This window comes from Bufo gargarizans, chromosome 3 (assembly GCF_014858855.1).
Source record: "Bufo gargarizans isolate SCDJY-AF-19 chromosome 3, ASM1485885v1, whole genome shotgun sequence".
In the NCBI taxonomy this organism is placed as follows: domain Eukaryota; kingdom Metazoa; phylum Chordata; class Amphibia; order Anura; family Bufonidae; genus Bufo; species Bufo gargarizans.
The window spans coordinates 64,808,711-64,827,104 of NC_058082.1; the positions used below are offsets into that span (position 1 = coordinate 64,808,711).

Below are 18,394 nucleotides of genomic sequence, written 5' to 3' on the forward strand. Positions count from 1 at the left end.
ACTGCCATACCATGTGTCAAATTATCATATTTTTCCCATGCGTAATCAGACCTTTTACAGTAGGCTATGTAATGGCCTAGAGAGCTTCTGGTAGCTGGTTGGCAAAATGCAACAACAGCTCTTAAAGTGAACCTGTTCTGGTTTAATTCAAGGTAGGCTGGAAATTCTGAGAGTTCTGCTTCAAGAAATCTTTTTGGTGAACCTCTGCTTCGTGTTTCACAAGCTGCCCAGAATCCTATGTCAGTGTCAATCCAAAGGTGCTGTCCCGTTTTGAAGGTGTTTCCTACTGTGCCATTACAAAGAACATTTCCAGAAACTGAAGGGTCAAAAAACTGCATTTCCATGGGTGTATGTTGCACATCATGGATGCGTGACAGGCATTTTGAAGGTGGTAAGTTAATGTGTTTGTTGACTGCATCTTGTAGAGCTGAAACTCCTCTGGATTTTAATGTGTCTTGGTCAACTGATACACATGCAATATTTCTTGATGCTCCAACATGTCGTGAACATGTTTCTGAAGAACATTTGGCCTCAGCCACTATACTGGGCACTGTTGAGAACACATTTGAAGTTATTGATGATATGTTGCACTCAGCTTTAACCAGCTGGAGTCCTGCTTTTATTTGTTCTGCTCCAAATATGTCCCTTAGGATTTTACCTCTCAGCATGTAAATTTATTTTTGTACACCTTTTTCTGCCATGGCTTTCACAAGCTGAAAACATTCTTCATTGCTTATTTCTTGAGTCACATAATTACTGTAGGATGTGCTGTCACAAAAGGCACTACAAAGGCACTGACAAAAATGCATCAAATGCACATGTGTTTGTGACTCTCACTCTGTGTCCACACACCTTTACAGGTTGCAGGTCTCTGATGTTGCCATTCCTAAAATGCTGCCTAAACCTATTTTTGCCCTTTTCATTGAGACTGATGTGTCTGCATGCAACCACTCTGTACAAGGGGAAAGGTATGTACTCCTTCGTTTTTTTGGAGGAATAGCAAGTCCTCTCCAATTCTCCTACAACCTTATCATCTTCTGGGTAAAGGGACTCCTTATTTTCTATACCGATTTCAGCTATGACCGTATCATCACAAACTGTGTGTGGTAACACCGGGGAAATATTGTCTTTTGCAGCTGATATTCTCATACGTCCTTCTATGTATGATAAGTGATGGATAAACTTGTCGACTCGCATTGGCAAGGTTTCATGTTTCAGAACAGAGGGCTTCAAGTTAATAAACTCCGCTTCAACACTAGCAGAACTTGCTGTGACATTAAAAGTTTTGAAGAATGGAACCAATATTCCAGTCCAGAGTGGCAGGTAACAACAAAGCCATGTGATATGAGGAACAATTTCAGGTAAAAAATGTAAGTTGTCTCTATTACCATTGTCAGCAGCTAACAACTTGCATTCATTACACAAGTGGACTACCCATTGCTTTAATTCTGTTGAGCATGCATCAAGTTTTTCTTTTGGTTTTAGGATGTCAGTTTCATCTTCAGACTCTTCAGCGGGCAAATTGACACATCCTTCAGAGATTCTTTTTTTCAGGAAGATTTTGCATGACTTTGATATTAGTGGCTTTCCCATTTCATCACAGCCTTCAGCTTCACTTAAAGCAACTACAAAAATGGCCTTGATGAGATCTTTGGCATCAGCAAGGGATACCGATGTGATGAGTTGTGCTACAGCCCGCATGTAAAATTCTTTGACTCTTCTGCCTTTTTTTCTCAGACATTCCCACCTGGTGACTAGCTTGATGCAATGTGCAACATCAACTCGAACAAAGCAAGGAGGCAGTTTGGAAGATTCCTTTTGCATCAACACTCCAAAGCAATGGTTTATGTACGTCACAAGGTCTGGGAATGGAGTAAAAGCTCTCACAATGGCACCAAGTAAAGCCAGTGAAAAATCACATACTGTTTCTTTTGGCAGAGGAGCACCTGCACGTTTCCATATCGTTAGCCAATATGAAATTGCATTTATGTCATGCTTTTCAGACAGCATTTGAACTACTGGGACCTTCATGGATTCCTCCATACTTCCAGGTATCAGTACGCCTTCATACAAAAAAATGTGTCCAGACACACCTTGTGGACGTTTCAGTTTGTTGACAAGGGAACCTGTGGCATCAAAGGCAACAACACTGGAATGCTGTTTAGACTGTGTTTTGTACACATACATTTGTGATGTTGACCAATAATGAACAAAAAATTTGTCAAGTCCAATGTCATGCACACTGCCGTAATAGGGCGATGAATATTTCATGTGAAGGACAGATATAAGTGGGTCTTTGTCAAAAACTTCACGATTTCTTTGTTCTTGTTTAACTTTTCTCAAAACTGACAAATTATGTAAATGGCCTGGCTCAGGGTCCCCTACATCCATAAGCCGTAGAGCTTCAAATGCACGCCATATATTTGGATCCTTCTTGCCCTCACACAATTCACTGGAAATTTGAACACGCAGATCCCCTGACACCATTCTTTTTGATTTCCCAGAGTGAAGATGTTCACATTTGTTATATATTTCGCAGTTCAATGTTAATGGTTCATCATTGTTAGGTTTTTTGCCACAGTGAACAAAGAGTCCTGCCTTACATTCTTTGCATGATCCATGAATTGTTATGTAGTTTTCTCCTGATGGGTACACCTTTGCCCTCTTAAAGACCCATGTACATGGATATTTTTGGGAAAACCAGATGGCTTCATTGATTACATGAGTCCATGCACCACGTCTAAGGACCTTATAGTTCCGGCCTTTGAAATACTTGCTGTCCTTGCAACGGTAAGTTACAGACTAAGGAAAAACTTGTTTCCACTTCTCAGGAGACAGGACTACATCAAATTTTTCTCTATCCTCAGGTAGCTCACTGTTGTGCTCAGAGTTAGAGGTGCTCTCATCAGTTTCATCTAATATTTTCTGGTCAGGGGCCTGTTTTGTCTGCACACATTCCAAGCCAAGCTTCTGGTACAAATTATATCTATTTAATTTAACTAATGTGTAAAGAGCCTTGGAGGATATATCACCTTTCAGATATTTACTTAGTTCCTCCCACACCTTGGCTGATGGCATAGCAATTTTCCCATCTTTAACAATTTCTAATTTTCTCTCTGCAATGATTGTAACAATCTCCTCCCTGGAAAACTTTGGTACCCTGGGCATCTGTAAAACAATATGAATATAAAATTATGTGACTTTGCTTGGATGCATCTATTCAATTAAAAATCCATTGTGTTTCATTTGTGCCGGTTCTCTGTCAAATTAGCCAACACATTGAACGTTTTAGTCAGCTGCAATCTGCGCATGTGCAGTACAGCTATTTGGAGATTCTGATGAAATATAATATCCAGGGAGGCCTCCAGCATCCTCAAAGTTGAGAGGATCAAGACAGTGTCATGACAGGCCCCCGGAAAGCAGCCACCAGCTTTCCGGGGGTCCCTAGCCACCTCTTAGCATGCAAAGTATAAAAAGGCGGAGGGGTAAAGTTCTGCATTCACCCTGTTTTAGTTCCCTCAACTTTAGAGGCCTCCCTAGACATCATATTCTGTAAAAAGAAAATCCCAACCCGTGCATGCGCAGTAGTTTTAGAGATATTGTGCATTATATTTTAGATCATGTCACCTCAACCCCTGCCCACTTTGCAACCCATGGTTTTAAATTTTTGAATGAATGTACCATTCCTTTGTGCGACCTTTATGTCTTAAAAAATATTTGTGCCAGTTTGGTTTTGGCGATATTACATTTTAATATTTTCACCCCTACCTTGTACCGCATGTATAAGTAAAAGCTACAAGTGCTTCAAGTGTATACTTAAAGGGGAACTATGGGCCAATGTGTTTTGCCCATAGTTCTCTTCAGGGTCATAGGAAAACATAAACGAAGGTCCTCTGGTGACCCAAAACTCAGTATATAGCAGTCTATTGCCCAGTATATGCTGAGATCCAGTGGCAGAACTACCAGGGTCGTAGCATTCGCCGGCATGAACGGGCCCTTGCGTTCCGCCATTAGGGCACTTGGGGGGGGGGGCCCAGGAAAGAAAAACGGGCCCTGACCATGACAGTGGAGTAACAATCGGGGGGCACGATGGAGCGGCTTCTCCGAGCGCAAATGGTAGACAAAAGAGCAGGAGGGGGTCGAAACGGTCGCCAGCAGTGAAGGAGGCTGGCCGGTAGAGGACACGTCCGCGAGGACCCAGCAGCAGCCGTCCTGATATTACAGTGAGACTCGTCTGCATGTTCCCAGCTGCTGTCCCCTATGTTTTTTTGTTTTTTTTTCTTATCCTGCTTGAGTTTCCTTCAGCTGGGAGAACAAGAGGACAGTGACAGGTGAGATAAGTGCTTTCCATTATAGAATATGGAATAGAACATGGCTAAATTTGGAACTGACTATATTCTATTTCATTTGCTATAATGGCATTGCATTACTAGAAAACTACAAGTCGGCAGTTCAGCTGGGACTTGTAGTTCCCTGAATATTAGAAGGCTGTTTTAATTACTGTCCTCATGAAAGTACAAGTAATACAATGTCATTATAGAAGAATATAGTTGACCTTCAAAATTACTGTACTATAATGCTATTGTATTACTAGTATTTTCATGAGGAATTAATTAAAACAGCATTCTATCATACAGGGGACTACAAATCCCAGCATACACTCACTGTCCTGTACAACTCTCACATATCACCCAGTGAACTACTACAGGGGGGTTGCATGCTGGAACTTGTAGTTCCCTGGGTGATTTATATGTGGGGGTGTACAAGGACAATGAGGGCAAGATGGGACTTGTAGTTCCCTGGTTGATGTGCAGGGGTGTACAGGGACATTGAAGGTATGCTGGTTGTAGTTGAACTAAAAGTCCCAGCATAATTTCATTGTTATATCCCCAGGGGCCTGGAAAGGTAGAAGAGGGCCCAGCCCAGGAACCACTGAGGCCATGACTTTGCCTCCTGGGACCACAGCTCCCAGCAGGCTGATGCTCCGCTGCATATAGTGGGTGGGGGGGTTTAGTTGGGATGCCTTCATGGCTTCTTGCAGCGGGGTCCAGGCTAGAATTTGCAATTACAGTTAGGGGCGGACTGAGAACCCTCAGGGCCCCCGGGCAAAATAAATCAAGGGCCCCCTTACAGGCCCCACCCATGTTCTGCTGCAAGCCCCACCCTTGTCCTGCCTCCATGTCGCCTCCAGCCACACCCTACACAATCTTTAATAAGATTTCAAAGTTAAAGTGACACAAAAGGCACCCAGACCACTTCAGCTCATTGCAGTGCTCTGGGTACAGTGTCCCTTTTGCAAATCGAGCTGCAATGTTCTAGAGAAACTGCATTGTTTACGTTCCAGCAATAAGTCAGCCTCTAGTTGCCGGCAGCCACCTGAGGGCTTCCTGGAGTAAAACAGACCTTTGGTCTGGTATCTGACGCTGGACGTCCTCACACCCTGCATGATGACCTCCAGGGTAAAATTCTTCCCCATAGGAAAGCATTGATTCAATGCTTTCGTATGGGGTGATCTAATCTCAGCGTCCATTAGTGAGCCTCTGTTAGAAGCAGTGTGGGCATAACTACTGTGAAGGGGGCACATATCTGGGCATAACTACTGTGAAGGGGGCACATATCTGGGCATGACTACTGTGAAAGGGGGCACATATCTGGGCATAACTACTGTGAAGGGGGCACATATCTTGGCATAACTACTGTGAAAGAGGGGGAGGCCCTTCACAGTAGTTATTAATCCCTTTCAGCAGTCTCCCCTTCAGTGAATGGGGGAATGCTGAAAGGGGTTAATATCTACTGTGAAGGGCCTAGCCGTCTGGGCAACCCCACAGATCATCCCCCCACCCACCCCACCTTGTACTTGTTCCACTGATCCGCTACTTGCGGGCTACATGGGCATGAGTTCAGTCACTTCGGTGCGCAATCCCATCCTGTGGTGCGTGATCCCGCGAGACCCGTGACCTACAGCGGCAGGTCTTGCGGGATCACGCGCTGCAGGACAGGATTGCACACCGAAGTGACTGAACTCATTCCCGCGTGCCCACAAGTAGCGGAACAATTACAAGAGGGGTGGGGAATAGCCAAATAAAAAAAGATTTTGAACCAAAAGGTGTTATGGGGGCTCTGTGGATGGCACTGTTGTGTGTGGGGGGGGGGGGGGGGGGGGAATCTGTGGATGACACTGTTATGGGGGGATCTGTGGATGGCACTGTTATGGGGGGGGGTCTGTGGATGACACTGTTGTGGGGGGGGGGGATCTGTGGGTGACACATATATAGCACCTTATGCTATATATGTGTCATCCACAGATCCCCCCATAACAGTGTCCCTATGAGTGAATGATCCCCAATACACTGCGCATGCGTGAAAAAAAAGACGACTTGGCGCAGGCGCAGTAGAGGTTAACAAAATGCAAACAAAAATAAAGGTTAACAAAATGCAAATATCTAGACATCTTCAGCACCTCTGTGACGTTTAATTGACAGTATTATGTCTATATCGTGGAAAATAGTTTTAAGGAAATGAAATAAAGATTTAAAATTTTATATTAGTCAGCACTTCAAGCTAGACGTAATGTAAAACTATCTCCCACGATATAGACATAATACTGTCAAGTAAACAGAACACCGGCATCTGGTGTTGTAATGGCAGCGGGGCCCGGTGCAGTCACTGTATTCTATTACACCGGGCCCCGCTCACTGTAATACTAATATTCCTATGTGAACAACTTGAAATCCTCTGCGATCCTCTCCCTCTGAGTTCTCTGTACTCACAAACTCAGTAGCAGGCCGGGCGGCAGCGCAACTCACTGACGTCACGCGCCTGCTCCTCCCACTTTATGAATGAAGTAGGAGGAGCATGCGCGTGATGTCAGTGAGTTGCGCTGCTGCCCGGCCTGCTACTGAGTTTTAGAGATGGGAAGTTCGGATCTTTTTCATGAATCGATTCATTTGAATCAATTCATTCAAAAGAACCGATTCATGAATCGGATCTTCGGTTCACTTCCTGAGTCGGCAGAAGCAAGTGAACTGAAGATCAATGCGCATGCTCAGCTCATCGAATCTTCGGTTCACTTGCTGAGTTGGCTCTCAAGTGAACTGAAGATCTGGAGGGACTGACTCCTGGCAAACACAGCTCTGCTGCAGTGGAGCAGACTGATGTAATTACACTGTATAGTTATTGCAGGGATTTAGATAATGGTCTAAGAGTTTATTAGTTAAAAGAATCAAATTTGTCAGAGACTCATTTGATTCTTTGAGTTAAAATAATTCTGTCACCGAGTCCCTGCCAGGCTTTCTGCTCTGCTACATTGCTGCAAGCACCCTGTACACACACAGCTCTGCTACATTGCTGCAAGCACCCTGTACACACACAGCTCTGCAACATTGCTGCAAGCACCCTGTACACACACAGCTCTGCAACATTGCTGCAAGCACCCTGTACACACACAGCTCTGCTACATTGCTGCAAGCACCCTGTACACACACAGCTATGCTACATTGCTGCAAGCACCCTGTACACCCACAGCTCTGCTACATTGCTGCAAGCACCCTGCACACACACACAGCTCTGCTACATGCAATACTATACCCCCCCCCCCCTCTTTTAACTAATAAAATCAGACGATTCTCTTAGTCCCGACTCCCCCTGTGCTGTGAGTCAGTGCTGGACTGCTGGCTGCCTCTGATTGGTTGGACGGCGGGGACGGGCGGGGCTACTTTCCACTGTCGGCTCCTATTACACTGCCTGCTTCTGCCTCTATGCTAAGTGAGTTTGTGAGTACAGAGAGGGAGAGGATCGCAGGGGATTTCATATTACTATTACAGTGAGCGGGGCCCGGTGTTATGTTATTTTGGTGGCGGGCCCCCATCCCGGCCGGGCCCTCGGACCATGTCCGAAGTGCCCGACCGGTCAGTCCGCCCCTGATTACAGTTCTCTTTTGAGTGAATAGGCCAGTCACAGTGACAGTAAATAGGTTCCACGGCTGGTAACTGTAATCCCTGCACGTTGCGGACCATTATGCTGATCGCAACCACTGTTCCATTCCACAGCCCCACAAAAATATAGAGCATGTCCTAAAATAAGCATTTCTATAATTGGCCGCCAGTTCTGTTCTACAAATTGTGGAAGGCACATGGGCGGCATCTGTGTTTTGCGGATCCGCGATTCGAGGACTGCAAAACACAGCATGGTTGAAGGGCCAGTCCACCCCTGGATTTCTGTATGTTGCTACACGGACTTTCAATTCTGACTAACACAGAACCAGAACACATTTTATTAACATGGTTGCATCACTGAGAAACACAACAAAAGCAAAAGAGGGTTAAACTTCAATTACCTTGACTTACCCTGTATTCTCTCAGGTAGCAGTCAAAATATCTAGTATGCAGTTACTTAAGCTGTATTACTGCCTTCCACCCACCAGGGTGCTGTGTGCAGTGCTTACAGAGCCGAGGAAAGAGGAGTGTAGTTTAGCCTCCCAGACGTTAGAGGGAGCTAGAGAGCCCTAGATATATATAGGAAGGCCCAGGCAGGGGAGAGGTAGTGTATTCCAGGGGACTAGAGGAGTCACCTAGTCAGCCTGAAGCTCCTGAGGCTAAGGGCTCTTTCACATCTGCGTTATTGTCTTCCGGCATAGAGTTCCGTCGTCGGGGCTCTATGCCAGAAGAATACTGATCAGGATTATCCTAATGCATTCTGAATGGACAGTCCGTCCTTCAGGATGCATCAGGATGTCTTCCGTTACGGAACGTTTTTTGGCCGCAGCAAATAGCGCAGCATGCTGCGCTTTTTGCTCCGACCAAAAATCCGGAACACTTGCCGCAAGGCCGGATCCGGAATGAATGCCCATTGAAAGGCATTGATCCGGATCCGGCCTTAAGCTAAACGTCGTTTCGGCGCATTGCCGGATGCGACGTTTAGCTTTTTCTGAATGGTTACCATGGCTGCCGGGACGGTAAAGTCCTGGCAGCCATGGTAAAGTGTAGTGGGGAGCGGGGAGCGGGGAGCAGCATACTTACCATCCGTGCGGCTCCCGGGGCGCTCCAGAGTGACGTCAGGGCGCCCCAGGCGCATGGATGACGTGATCGCATGGATCACATGATCCATGCGCATGGGGCGCTCTGACGTCATTCTGGAGCGCCCCGGGAGCCGCACGGACTGTAAGTATACCGCTCCCCTGCTCCCCACTACTACTATGGCAACCAGGACTTTAATAGCGTCCTGGGTGCCATAGTAACACTGAAAGCATTTTGAAGACGGATCCGTCTTCAAATGCTTTCAGTACACTTGCGTTTTTCCGGATCCGGCGTGTAATTCCGGCAAGTGGAGTACACGCCGGATCCGGACAACGCAAGTGTGAAAGAGGCCTAAGGATAGCTCAGTTGAGATACCCCAGTAGTAGGACAGCACCTCCTGGGAGAAACCTGCAGCCACCTTTCCCATCCAGCAGTGAAGACAGCTAGGAAAAGAAGGTATTGTAACCTAAGCAAGTGTCCAAACTGGAGGAAGGAATTCATACCAAGGATTTAAGCCAGTAATTAGGCATCCGGGCCTTGGAATCCAGACAGCTAGAATAGCTGTGGGGATAGAGCAGCATTAACTATATACCCTCCAAGTATCTTGCAAGATTGAAACCTGCTGTATTATAAACCTGCTGTGCATTGGGAACTGTAAAGGACTGCATTATCATCTACTGTAACTGCATGTACAAAGTTGGTCTGTTTCATCAAGTAAAGCAACGTTTGGTTCACCAACTGCGTACTCATTTAATCCTCCTGCAAACTGGTGTGCCACCGTCACAGGCACTGGCGTCACGATCCTTAAAGGGACCTTACCTCAGGCACTCAAAACACCTACAACATCCAGGGCACCTCACACACCATCAGGCCTGGTCCCTATCTACAGAGTGTGCCCCAGAGGAACTAGTGTCTGCCTCTCTTTCACTGTTGCATGCCTGCCCAGGGTTCTCCTCAGAAAAGTGAGTAACCCTCGATTGCCCATACCGTGACCTCACTGTCGCTAATACCTTGCAGGTCTGGCGTGCTGCATCCATAATGTTTTAATAGCATAATAATAATAATAATAATGTTAATATTTTCACTTTCGGTTTGCGCTCTGACTCCCCCGTCTGGCCAATAGGGGAGCAGAAGCCTACCTGCAGCTGCCTGAGTCTCTATGAATGAAACCCAGGCTGCTGCATAGTATTTCCTATGAAGCCATAGCCTGTAATAGAGCTCCATAGGAAATATGCGATTTTCTCATATATTCCAATGCTAGTGCTATGGCAATCTAATATGGCATCATCTTATATGGCATCTAATATGGATTCATCTAAAAACAAAAACAACATAACAGTTGCTATTATCTTTAAAATAAAAGCAGCACAAATGTTAATTTTTGCGGCACAAAACAGCACAAACGTAGCGCTAAAGAAACACACTGGAGTTTTTGTTTGTGCTGATTGAAGGGGGGCCAGCTTCGCTCACCTTATGTTTGATGGGTTTGGCTGTGGCCAGCCCTAATCTAAAATGAGAGATTCGCCCATTTTTAAGTGATATTTATTAATAAAGTTTTTTTATTTTTTATTTTAACCGTTCTTCAGGCAGTGAGACCTTCTATAGTAGTACGGTAAACGTCAAACATACCCCTCCGTGAATTCCAGCTTTAGATCCCCATAACGCTTTGTAATCTACATATTTATTGCAAGTAACTTTCATGAGATTGCCAAAATTATTTCAATACATGACATTAATATAATGGGAGGAGAATATAAAAGTTATGATTACGTGTTCAGGCAATGAGCAGCAGTCAGCACACGGTTAGCACGAATGAGGGTTCCTCCACAGTTGTGGTACCAGTAACCACCAGACAGATATTGAATAGAAACCTGGAGGGAGTCAATAAATGAAAATATTAAATAAACAATTGTTATTGACACTGTTTGAAAAAGAGGTATTCACCTCTTTGACATTTCTGGAATATCAATAGGATATGCCATAATTGTCAGCAAGGTGCTCCTATCTCCAGGATGGGGCCCGAAGTTCTCTGCAGAGCAAGCTACGCAAGTGCAGACACCCTCCATACATGCAATGGAGCTTCCAAAAGCAGCCACACTCACTCCGCTAAGTCCTGTAGCAGTAAATGGAGAGGACACCACGCATGCACAGTGTACACTCTGTTCACTTCAGGACCCTTTTCTTGAGATGAGTCTGAGAGTTGGGACCAGGACTTCTCTGACATTTATGGCATGTTCTTAAGGGAGTAAAACATTCCTCTTATATCTTAAAGAAGACGTCTTTTGATTTTTTGAGATATAAAAATACTGTATGTTATAATGTACATATCGAATCAAGTTATTAGTAGTGATAGTTCCCGATTCTTTCTCTGGCTGCTCTGGCTGCTCCCTATTATAAAATGAATGTTTAGCCTCATGGCTTATAAATATTTGAATCATGATCTTGTTCTATTGCATTCTTTTGAAAATACCTTGACAACTGAAAATTATCCTATAGAAGGGTGCAGGGGCGGGCTGGGCCGGGGGGCAGGGAGGCAATTGCCCCCCAGGCCACCCTAAAAAAACGGCCACTGGGCCGTCTTTAACAAAGAATTTATATTTTTTTAAATTCCTCAGGGCCGCACCGCCGATCACCACAGGCGGCGCGGCCCTGGATGTAATTGCGGCGGCGGCTGTGAGCTGTGGGCAGGGGAGGGAGAGGCGTGTCCCTCCCCTGGTCTTCTGATAGGCCGCAGGCACTAATGCCTGCGGCCTATCAGAGGCCGGCTCAGGCAGCGCGCTGACGTCATCATCATCGAGCTGCCTGAGCCGGGCAGCACACAGCAGGGACACAGGCCGGAAGAGGCCTGCATCGTTGCTGATGATGGTAAGTATTAGTGTTTTTTTTTTTTTCTTAGGGGGGGGGGGTTGGCACTATGGAGGGAGCTGGCACTTTGGGGGGAAGAAGGCTGGCACTATGGAGGGAGCTGGCACTATGGGGGACTGGCACTATGGGGGGGAGTTGGCACTATGGGGGGAGCTGGCACTATGGAGGGAGCTGGCACTATGGGGGGAAGAGGGCTGGCACTATGGGGGACTGGCACTATGGGGGGGAGATGGCACTATGGGGGAGCTGGCGCTATGGGGGGGCTGGCACTATGGGGGAGCTGGCACTATGGGGGGGCTGGCACTATGGGGGGGCTGGCACTATGGGGGAGCTGGCACTATGGGGGGCTGGCACTATGGGGGGAGCTGGAACTATGGGGGGAGCTGGCACTTTGGGGGGAGCTGGCGCTATAGGGGAAGAGGGCTGGCACTATGGGGCAGCTGGCACTATAGGGGAGCTGGCACTATGGGGGAGCTTGCACTATGGGGGGCTGGCCCTATGGGGGGAGCTGGCACTATGGGGGAGGCTGGCACTATGGGGTGAGCTGGCACTAGGGGTGAGCTGGCACTATGGGGGGCTGGCACTATGGGGGGGGCTGGCACTATGGGGGAGGCTGTCACTATGGGGAGAGCTGTCACTATGGGGGGGCACCATGGGGAAGAGGAACACTATGGGGTATCTGGGGGCTCTAAAGGGGCTTTTTTTAAATTATTGGCACAATATGGGGGCACTATAGGGGTGAGAGGCACCATGGGGCATCTGGTGTCACTATAGGGGCATTATTTGGGGGCACTATGGGGAAGTGGGGGCTCTAAAGGGACCATTTTTATTGGCACATTATGGGGGGCACTATGGCATTTGGTGGCACTAAGGGGGCATTTTTTACTGGCACATTATGTGAGGCACTATAGGGGAGAGCGGCACTATGGGGCATTATTTGGGGCACTATGGGAGAGTGGAGCACTATTGGGGCATATAGTGGCACTAAGAAGGGGCATTTTTTACTGGCACATTATGGGAGAGAGGAGCACTTTAGGGACATCTGCTGAGGGCACTAAGAAGGGGCATTTTTTTACTGGCATATTATGGGGGACACTATGGGGAAGGGGGAGAGGAGCACTATGAGGGCATTTACTGGGGCACTATATAGGGGTATTTTATACTGGCATACATTATGGGGACATTAGCTCAACTGTGGGCACTAAGCGGGGGTATTTCATGTACTGTCATATTATAGGGAGAATTATTACTACTAGGGGGTATTATGGGGAGCTTTACTACTACTGGGGGGCTATGAGGAACATGATTACTAGTATAGGCACTATAGGGGCACTATTACTACTAAGTGTGCTCTGGCAGATAATTATTTCTATTGGTGGGATTTTGGGAAGCACTGTTATTTTGGGGGGCACCCTGGCATAGTATCAGCTTAGCACAATTATTTTTGGGGGACATTATGTTTATACTATTAGTGTCTGGGCGCAGTTATGTCTGTTTCTCAATCTCTGCAGAGACGGCGGTCTGGTCTGAATGGAGAAGATGAGGAAAGAGAACGTCTACAACAAAGGTGACATCACTGGATGTAAGAGTTATGTGGCGCTATGTAGGAGAGGAGATTCTCCGGCTCCTTCCCCTGCCATTTGCAGAAGGAGTATTCAGAGCTGGGTGAGGATGGCCAAAGGGGGGCAGCAGGCCACGGGCGGAACCACAAGCCTTGAGCAGGATCTGGGGAGGCAGTTGAGCGGAGGAGCTTCCTGGCTGTAGCCTGCTGTTTATTGTATAATGTGAAGCAGGCAGCGCAGCCAGGACAGGCCTCCCCTCTCCGTATGATGTGTAGAGACAGGCCGCAACTATAGAATGTCAGCGGTACAGTGTTTGTTAGGAGTGGCCTATTATATGTAGGAGGGGCTTTTAATAATGGGTGGGGCTAAAAATAGGCCACTTGACTGGATTTGCCCCCCAGGGCTAAGGCTGCCAGCCCTCCCCTGGAAGGGTGTGTACCTGGTTTTTTTTTTGTGACGTCACTCGCTGCTCCTAGTGAGCGCAAAAAATTGTCCAACCCCTACCTGCTGCAGCATCGCGTCCCCAGCCGGGGCGCGAAGCGGCACGCTAGCTACACGAAACAGTGACAGGCCTACATCCCGGACTCTTCTGGCATCAGTGACTCGGTGAATCGACATCAGTGTAATTGGCAATCCCTGACTCCAGGAAGGTGCGACTACCGCACCGAGCAGGAATCTACATACTCAAATACAGGTACACTGTTTGTTTCAGGAAGATAACCGGGTTGATACATACTTGTGTGCCTTATTATAGGTAGTACAAGCTTTAACTCTGTCATTTCCCACTACATTTAATCATACCCAGTCCTAGAGCGCAGTATCATTATCTTTTATATTCAGTGTCTTCCCCAGTGCGGCAGATCTTGCGGTTCTGCCGCGATACCGCTGCCACAGTATAGTGCACACACAGAGCGCCATTGAAGTATTTACACTACGTGCAGAATTATTAGGCAAATGAGTATTTTGACCACATCATCCTCTTTATGCATGTTGTCTTACTCCAAGCTGTATAGGCTCGAAAGCCTACTACCAATTAAGCATATTAGGTGATGTGCATCTCTGTAATGAGAAGGGGTGTGGTCTAATGACATCAACACCCTATATCAGGTGTGCATAATTATTAGGCAACTTCCTTTCCTTTGGCAAAATGGGTCAAAAGAAGGACTTGACAGGCTCAGAAAAGTCAAACATAGTGAGATATCTTGCAGAGGGATGCAGCACTCACTGTGGAAAAACCAAGGCGCAAAATAACTGCCCATGAACTGAGAAAAGTCAAGCGTGCAGCTGCCAAGATGCCACTTGCCACCAGTTTGGCCATATTTCAGAGCTGCAACATCACTGGAGTGCCCAAAAGCACAAGGTGTGCAATACTCAGAGACAAGGCCAAGGTAAGAAAGGCTGAAAGACGACCACCACTGAACAAGACACACAAGCTGAAACGTCAAGACTGGGCCAAGAAATATCTCAAGACTGATTTTTCTAAGGTTTTATGGACTGATGAAATGAGAGTGAGTCTTGATGGGCCAGATGGCTGGATTGGTAAAGGGCAGAGAGCTTTAGTCCGACTCAGACGCCATAAAGGTGGAGGTGGAGTACTGGTTTGGGCTGGTATCATCAAAGATGAGCTTGTGGGGCCTTTTTGGGTTGAGGATGGAGTCAAGCTCAACTCCCAGTCCTACTGCCAGTTTCTGGAAGACACCTTCTTCAAGCAGTGGTACAGGAAGAAGTCTGCAAGGTAAGAAAAACATGATTTTCATGCAGGACAATGCTCCATCACACGCGTCTGGCAAGAAAGGGTATAAAAGAAGAAAATCTAATGACATGGCCTCCTTGTTCACCTGATCTGAACCCCATTGAGAACCTGTGGTCCATCATCAAATGTGAGATTTACAAGGAGGGAAAACAGTACACCTCTCTGAACAGTGTCTGGGAGGCTGTGGTTGCTGCTGCACGCAATGTTGATGGTGAACAGATCAAAACACTGACAGAATCCATGGATGGCAGGCTTTTGAGTGTCCTTGCAAAGAAAGGTGGCTATATTGGTCACTGATTTGTTTTTGAATGTCAGAAATGTATATTTGTGAATGTTGAGATGTTATATTGGTTTCACTGGTAAAAATAAATAATTGAAATGGGTATATATTAGTTTTTTGTTAAGTTGCCTAATAATTATGTACAGTAATAGTCACCTGCACACACAGATATCCCCCTAAAATAGCTAAAACTAAAAACAAACTAAAAACTACTTCCAAAAATATTCAGCTTTGATATTAATGAGTTTTTTGGGTTCATTGAGAACATGGTTGTTGTTCAATAATAAAATTAATCCTCAAAAATACAACTTGCCTAATAATTCTGCACTCCCTGTATATTACAGAGTACATTTTCTTTTTTCAACCAACTAACTATGTAACAATTTCTCAAAGCACAAGTAAATCAACTAAAGATTGATTTAAAAAAAACATTGTATTTCCAATTGTCCAAGTCCTGACTTTAACCCTATGGAAATGTTGTTACTGTACATGACCTGAAGAGGGCGGTGCACATAAGCCATCCCAGAAATATTGACTCAAACACATTTGCACGAAAAATGGTCCAAAATTCCACCTTACCAAGGTGGAAATTACATTTGCAGCAACAGGAAATGCTCTGAGGATGTGATTACTGCTAAAGCTGCATCTATAGGTTATTAAATTGCTGCTAAATTGGGAATACACAGTAATAAATTGAGACTTTCAGACCAGCAATGGCCGTCAAAACATTGTACAAGCAAGATTAAACCTACCTTTATGTCATTTGGCTCTTTATCGAGTGTCCAGCAAAAGCAATTTTCGTCCTATGAAAAACAGTTGTCAATTGCCCATTTTTGGGGAGGAGCACCCAGTAGGGAAGGGTGGTGGGCTTGGACACTTTCAAAAGTTAAGCTCGCCCTGTTGGGCACTTGGGAGTCATTTTTCATAGGATTAAAAGTGCTTTTCCTGGACATTAGATAAAAAGCCAAATAACATAAAGTTAGGTATATCATGCTGCTACAATGTTTTGATGGCCATTGCTGGTAGTTAGATAAGTGAAGACTACTTGACAAATTGAATTTGTCACCACATGTCTCCATAGTAATCCAAGTCAAGAGTCAGCGACTAATGCACAGGTAGCGACTAATGCCCAGTACGGCCCTGGTGCTTGCCCGAGATGCATAGCACAGATGACTGCGGCCCTGAAAACCATTGGTGCTGTACTGTGTATGCCCTGATTCCCAAAGTGCTGGTGCACGCTCAGGCTTTTGGCGCAACAAAGTGCAACGGTGACACCCTCATTGCACCAAACAGCTCCTTTGCATGTCAAAAAATCAACAATTTCTTAGGAATGCAGGCATTGAGCAGGAAGGAGGGAAAAATATGGGAATCAGGAGACCAGAGCACATCTGACACTTGACTTGGATTACTATTGAGGTTCAAAGGTTCACTTACTTTTTCTAAATGTGCACTGTGAATGTTTACTGAATGCGCTCAGTACAATGCACGCCTGGTACAACTGTGTGTGTGTCTTATAAGTTTGCTTAGATTTTGTGAGATCAGACCAGATTATGCTCTATTAGCAATAGATGCAGAAATGCAGGTAAATCCAAAAGGTTCACTTAAGGTGGATTTAGAAGGGCCAACTGAGCGGCCGTTTGTCGCAAATAGTGATGAGTGAAGTGACTTTCGGATGCTAGAAGCAAAGTCGCTTTGCACAAAACTTTGGATTAATGCCGTACGGACGACCCGTCTCTGTACAGCATTAAAATGTACGGCCTCCGATGAGGCGAAGTGAGTTATTCGCAAAGTCTAGCGAGACTTCAGTGAATATCTTCGGCATTTGATTTTTAAAGTGGAAAACCACTTTAAAACTTGGTTGCGCAGTCGGCTGTCGCTAAGGAAGCGTTCCTTTCTGACAGTCGGCTGCTCGTTTAGTGAATGAGACTGATCTTTGAATAGTTCATACTTCTTACATCACACGATTCTAATTCATATGTAATCCAAAGAAAAAACTTGTGGTCCAGCTTCCCATAAAAACTTGCAGCTTTATTAATAACAATAAAAAACTGTTATCCAAACACGAATCACATACCAGATCCAAGATGTCATCATGGCTCTTGTTTGTGATTCGTGTTTGGATAACAGTTTTTTATTGTTATTAATAAAGCTGCAAGTTTTTATGGGAAGCTGGACCACAAGTTTTTTCTTTGGATTGCCTTTGTGTACAGTCAAGTACGGACTGGGCCGGTGCTTCCGTGAATGCAACAAAGGTGAGAGCTGTCTTATATATATTTGGAATTTTCACATACATACACGAGAATCTGTACGATATTCGCTTCGTGTAATAGGGCCTTCATTTTTTCTTGCAACTGTACAATTTCTATCAGACTAAGGCTACTTTCACACTTGCGCTTGATCGGATCCGTTCTGAACGGATCCGATCATATTAATGCAGACGGAGGCTCCGTTCAGTACGGATCCATCTGCATTAATAACTTAGAAAAATTTCTAAGTGCGCAAGATGCCTGAGCGGATCCGTTCAGACTTTCAATGTAAAGTCAATGGGGGACGGATCCGCTTGAAGATTGAGCCATATGGTGTCATCTTCAAGCGGATCCGTTCCCATTGACTTACATTGTAAGTCTGAACGGATCCGCTCGCCTCCGCACGGCCAGGCGGACAGCTGAACGCTGCAAGCAGCGTTCAGCTGTCCGCCTGGCTGTGCGGAGGCGAGCGGAGCGGAGGCTGAACGCCGCCAGACTGATGCAGTCTGAGCGGATCCGCTCCATTCAGACTGCATCAGGGCTGGACGGAGGCGTTCGGGTCCGCTCGTGAGCCCCTTCAAACGGAGCTCATGAGCGGACCGACGAACGCAAGTGTGAAAGTAGCCTAAGGTAGTATGACTGCTGACACTAAGCCTCTGCCCCTCCCAATACTT

General features: G+C 45.9%; 1 protein-coding gene across 1 annotated transcript in view; it reads right to left on the reverse strand.

Moving 5' to 3' along the window:
* LOC122931373 (chymotrypsin-like elastase family member 1) overlaps positions 1-18,394 on the reverse strand; it is a 56,396-nt gene that overhangs the window by 28,480 nt on the left and 9,522 nt on the right. Inside the window, exon 3 of the mRNA XM_044285444.1 lies at positions 10,785-10,885. Within this exon, the coding sequence (XP_044141379.1) occupies positions 10,785-10,885 (101 nt within the window). The remainder of the gene's footprint in view (positions 1-10,784; positions 10,886-18,394) is intronic.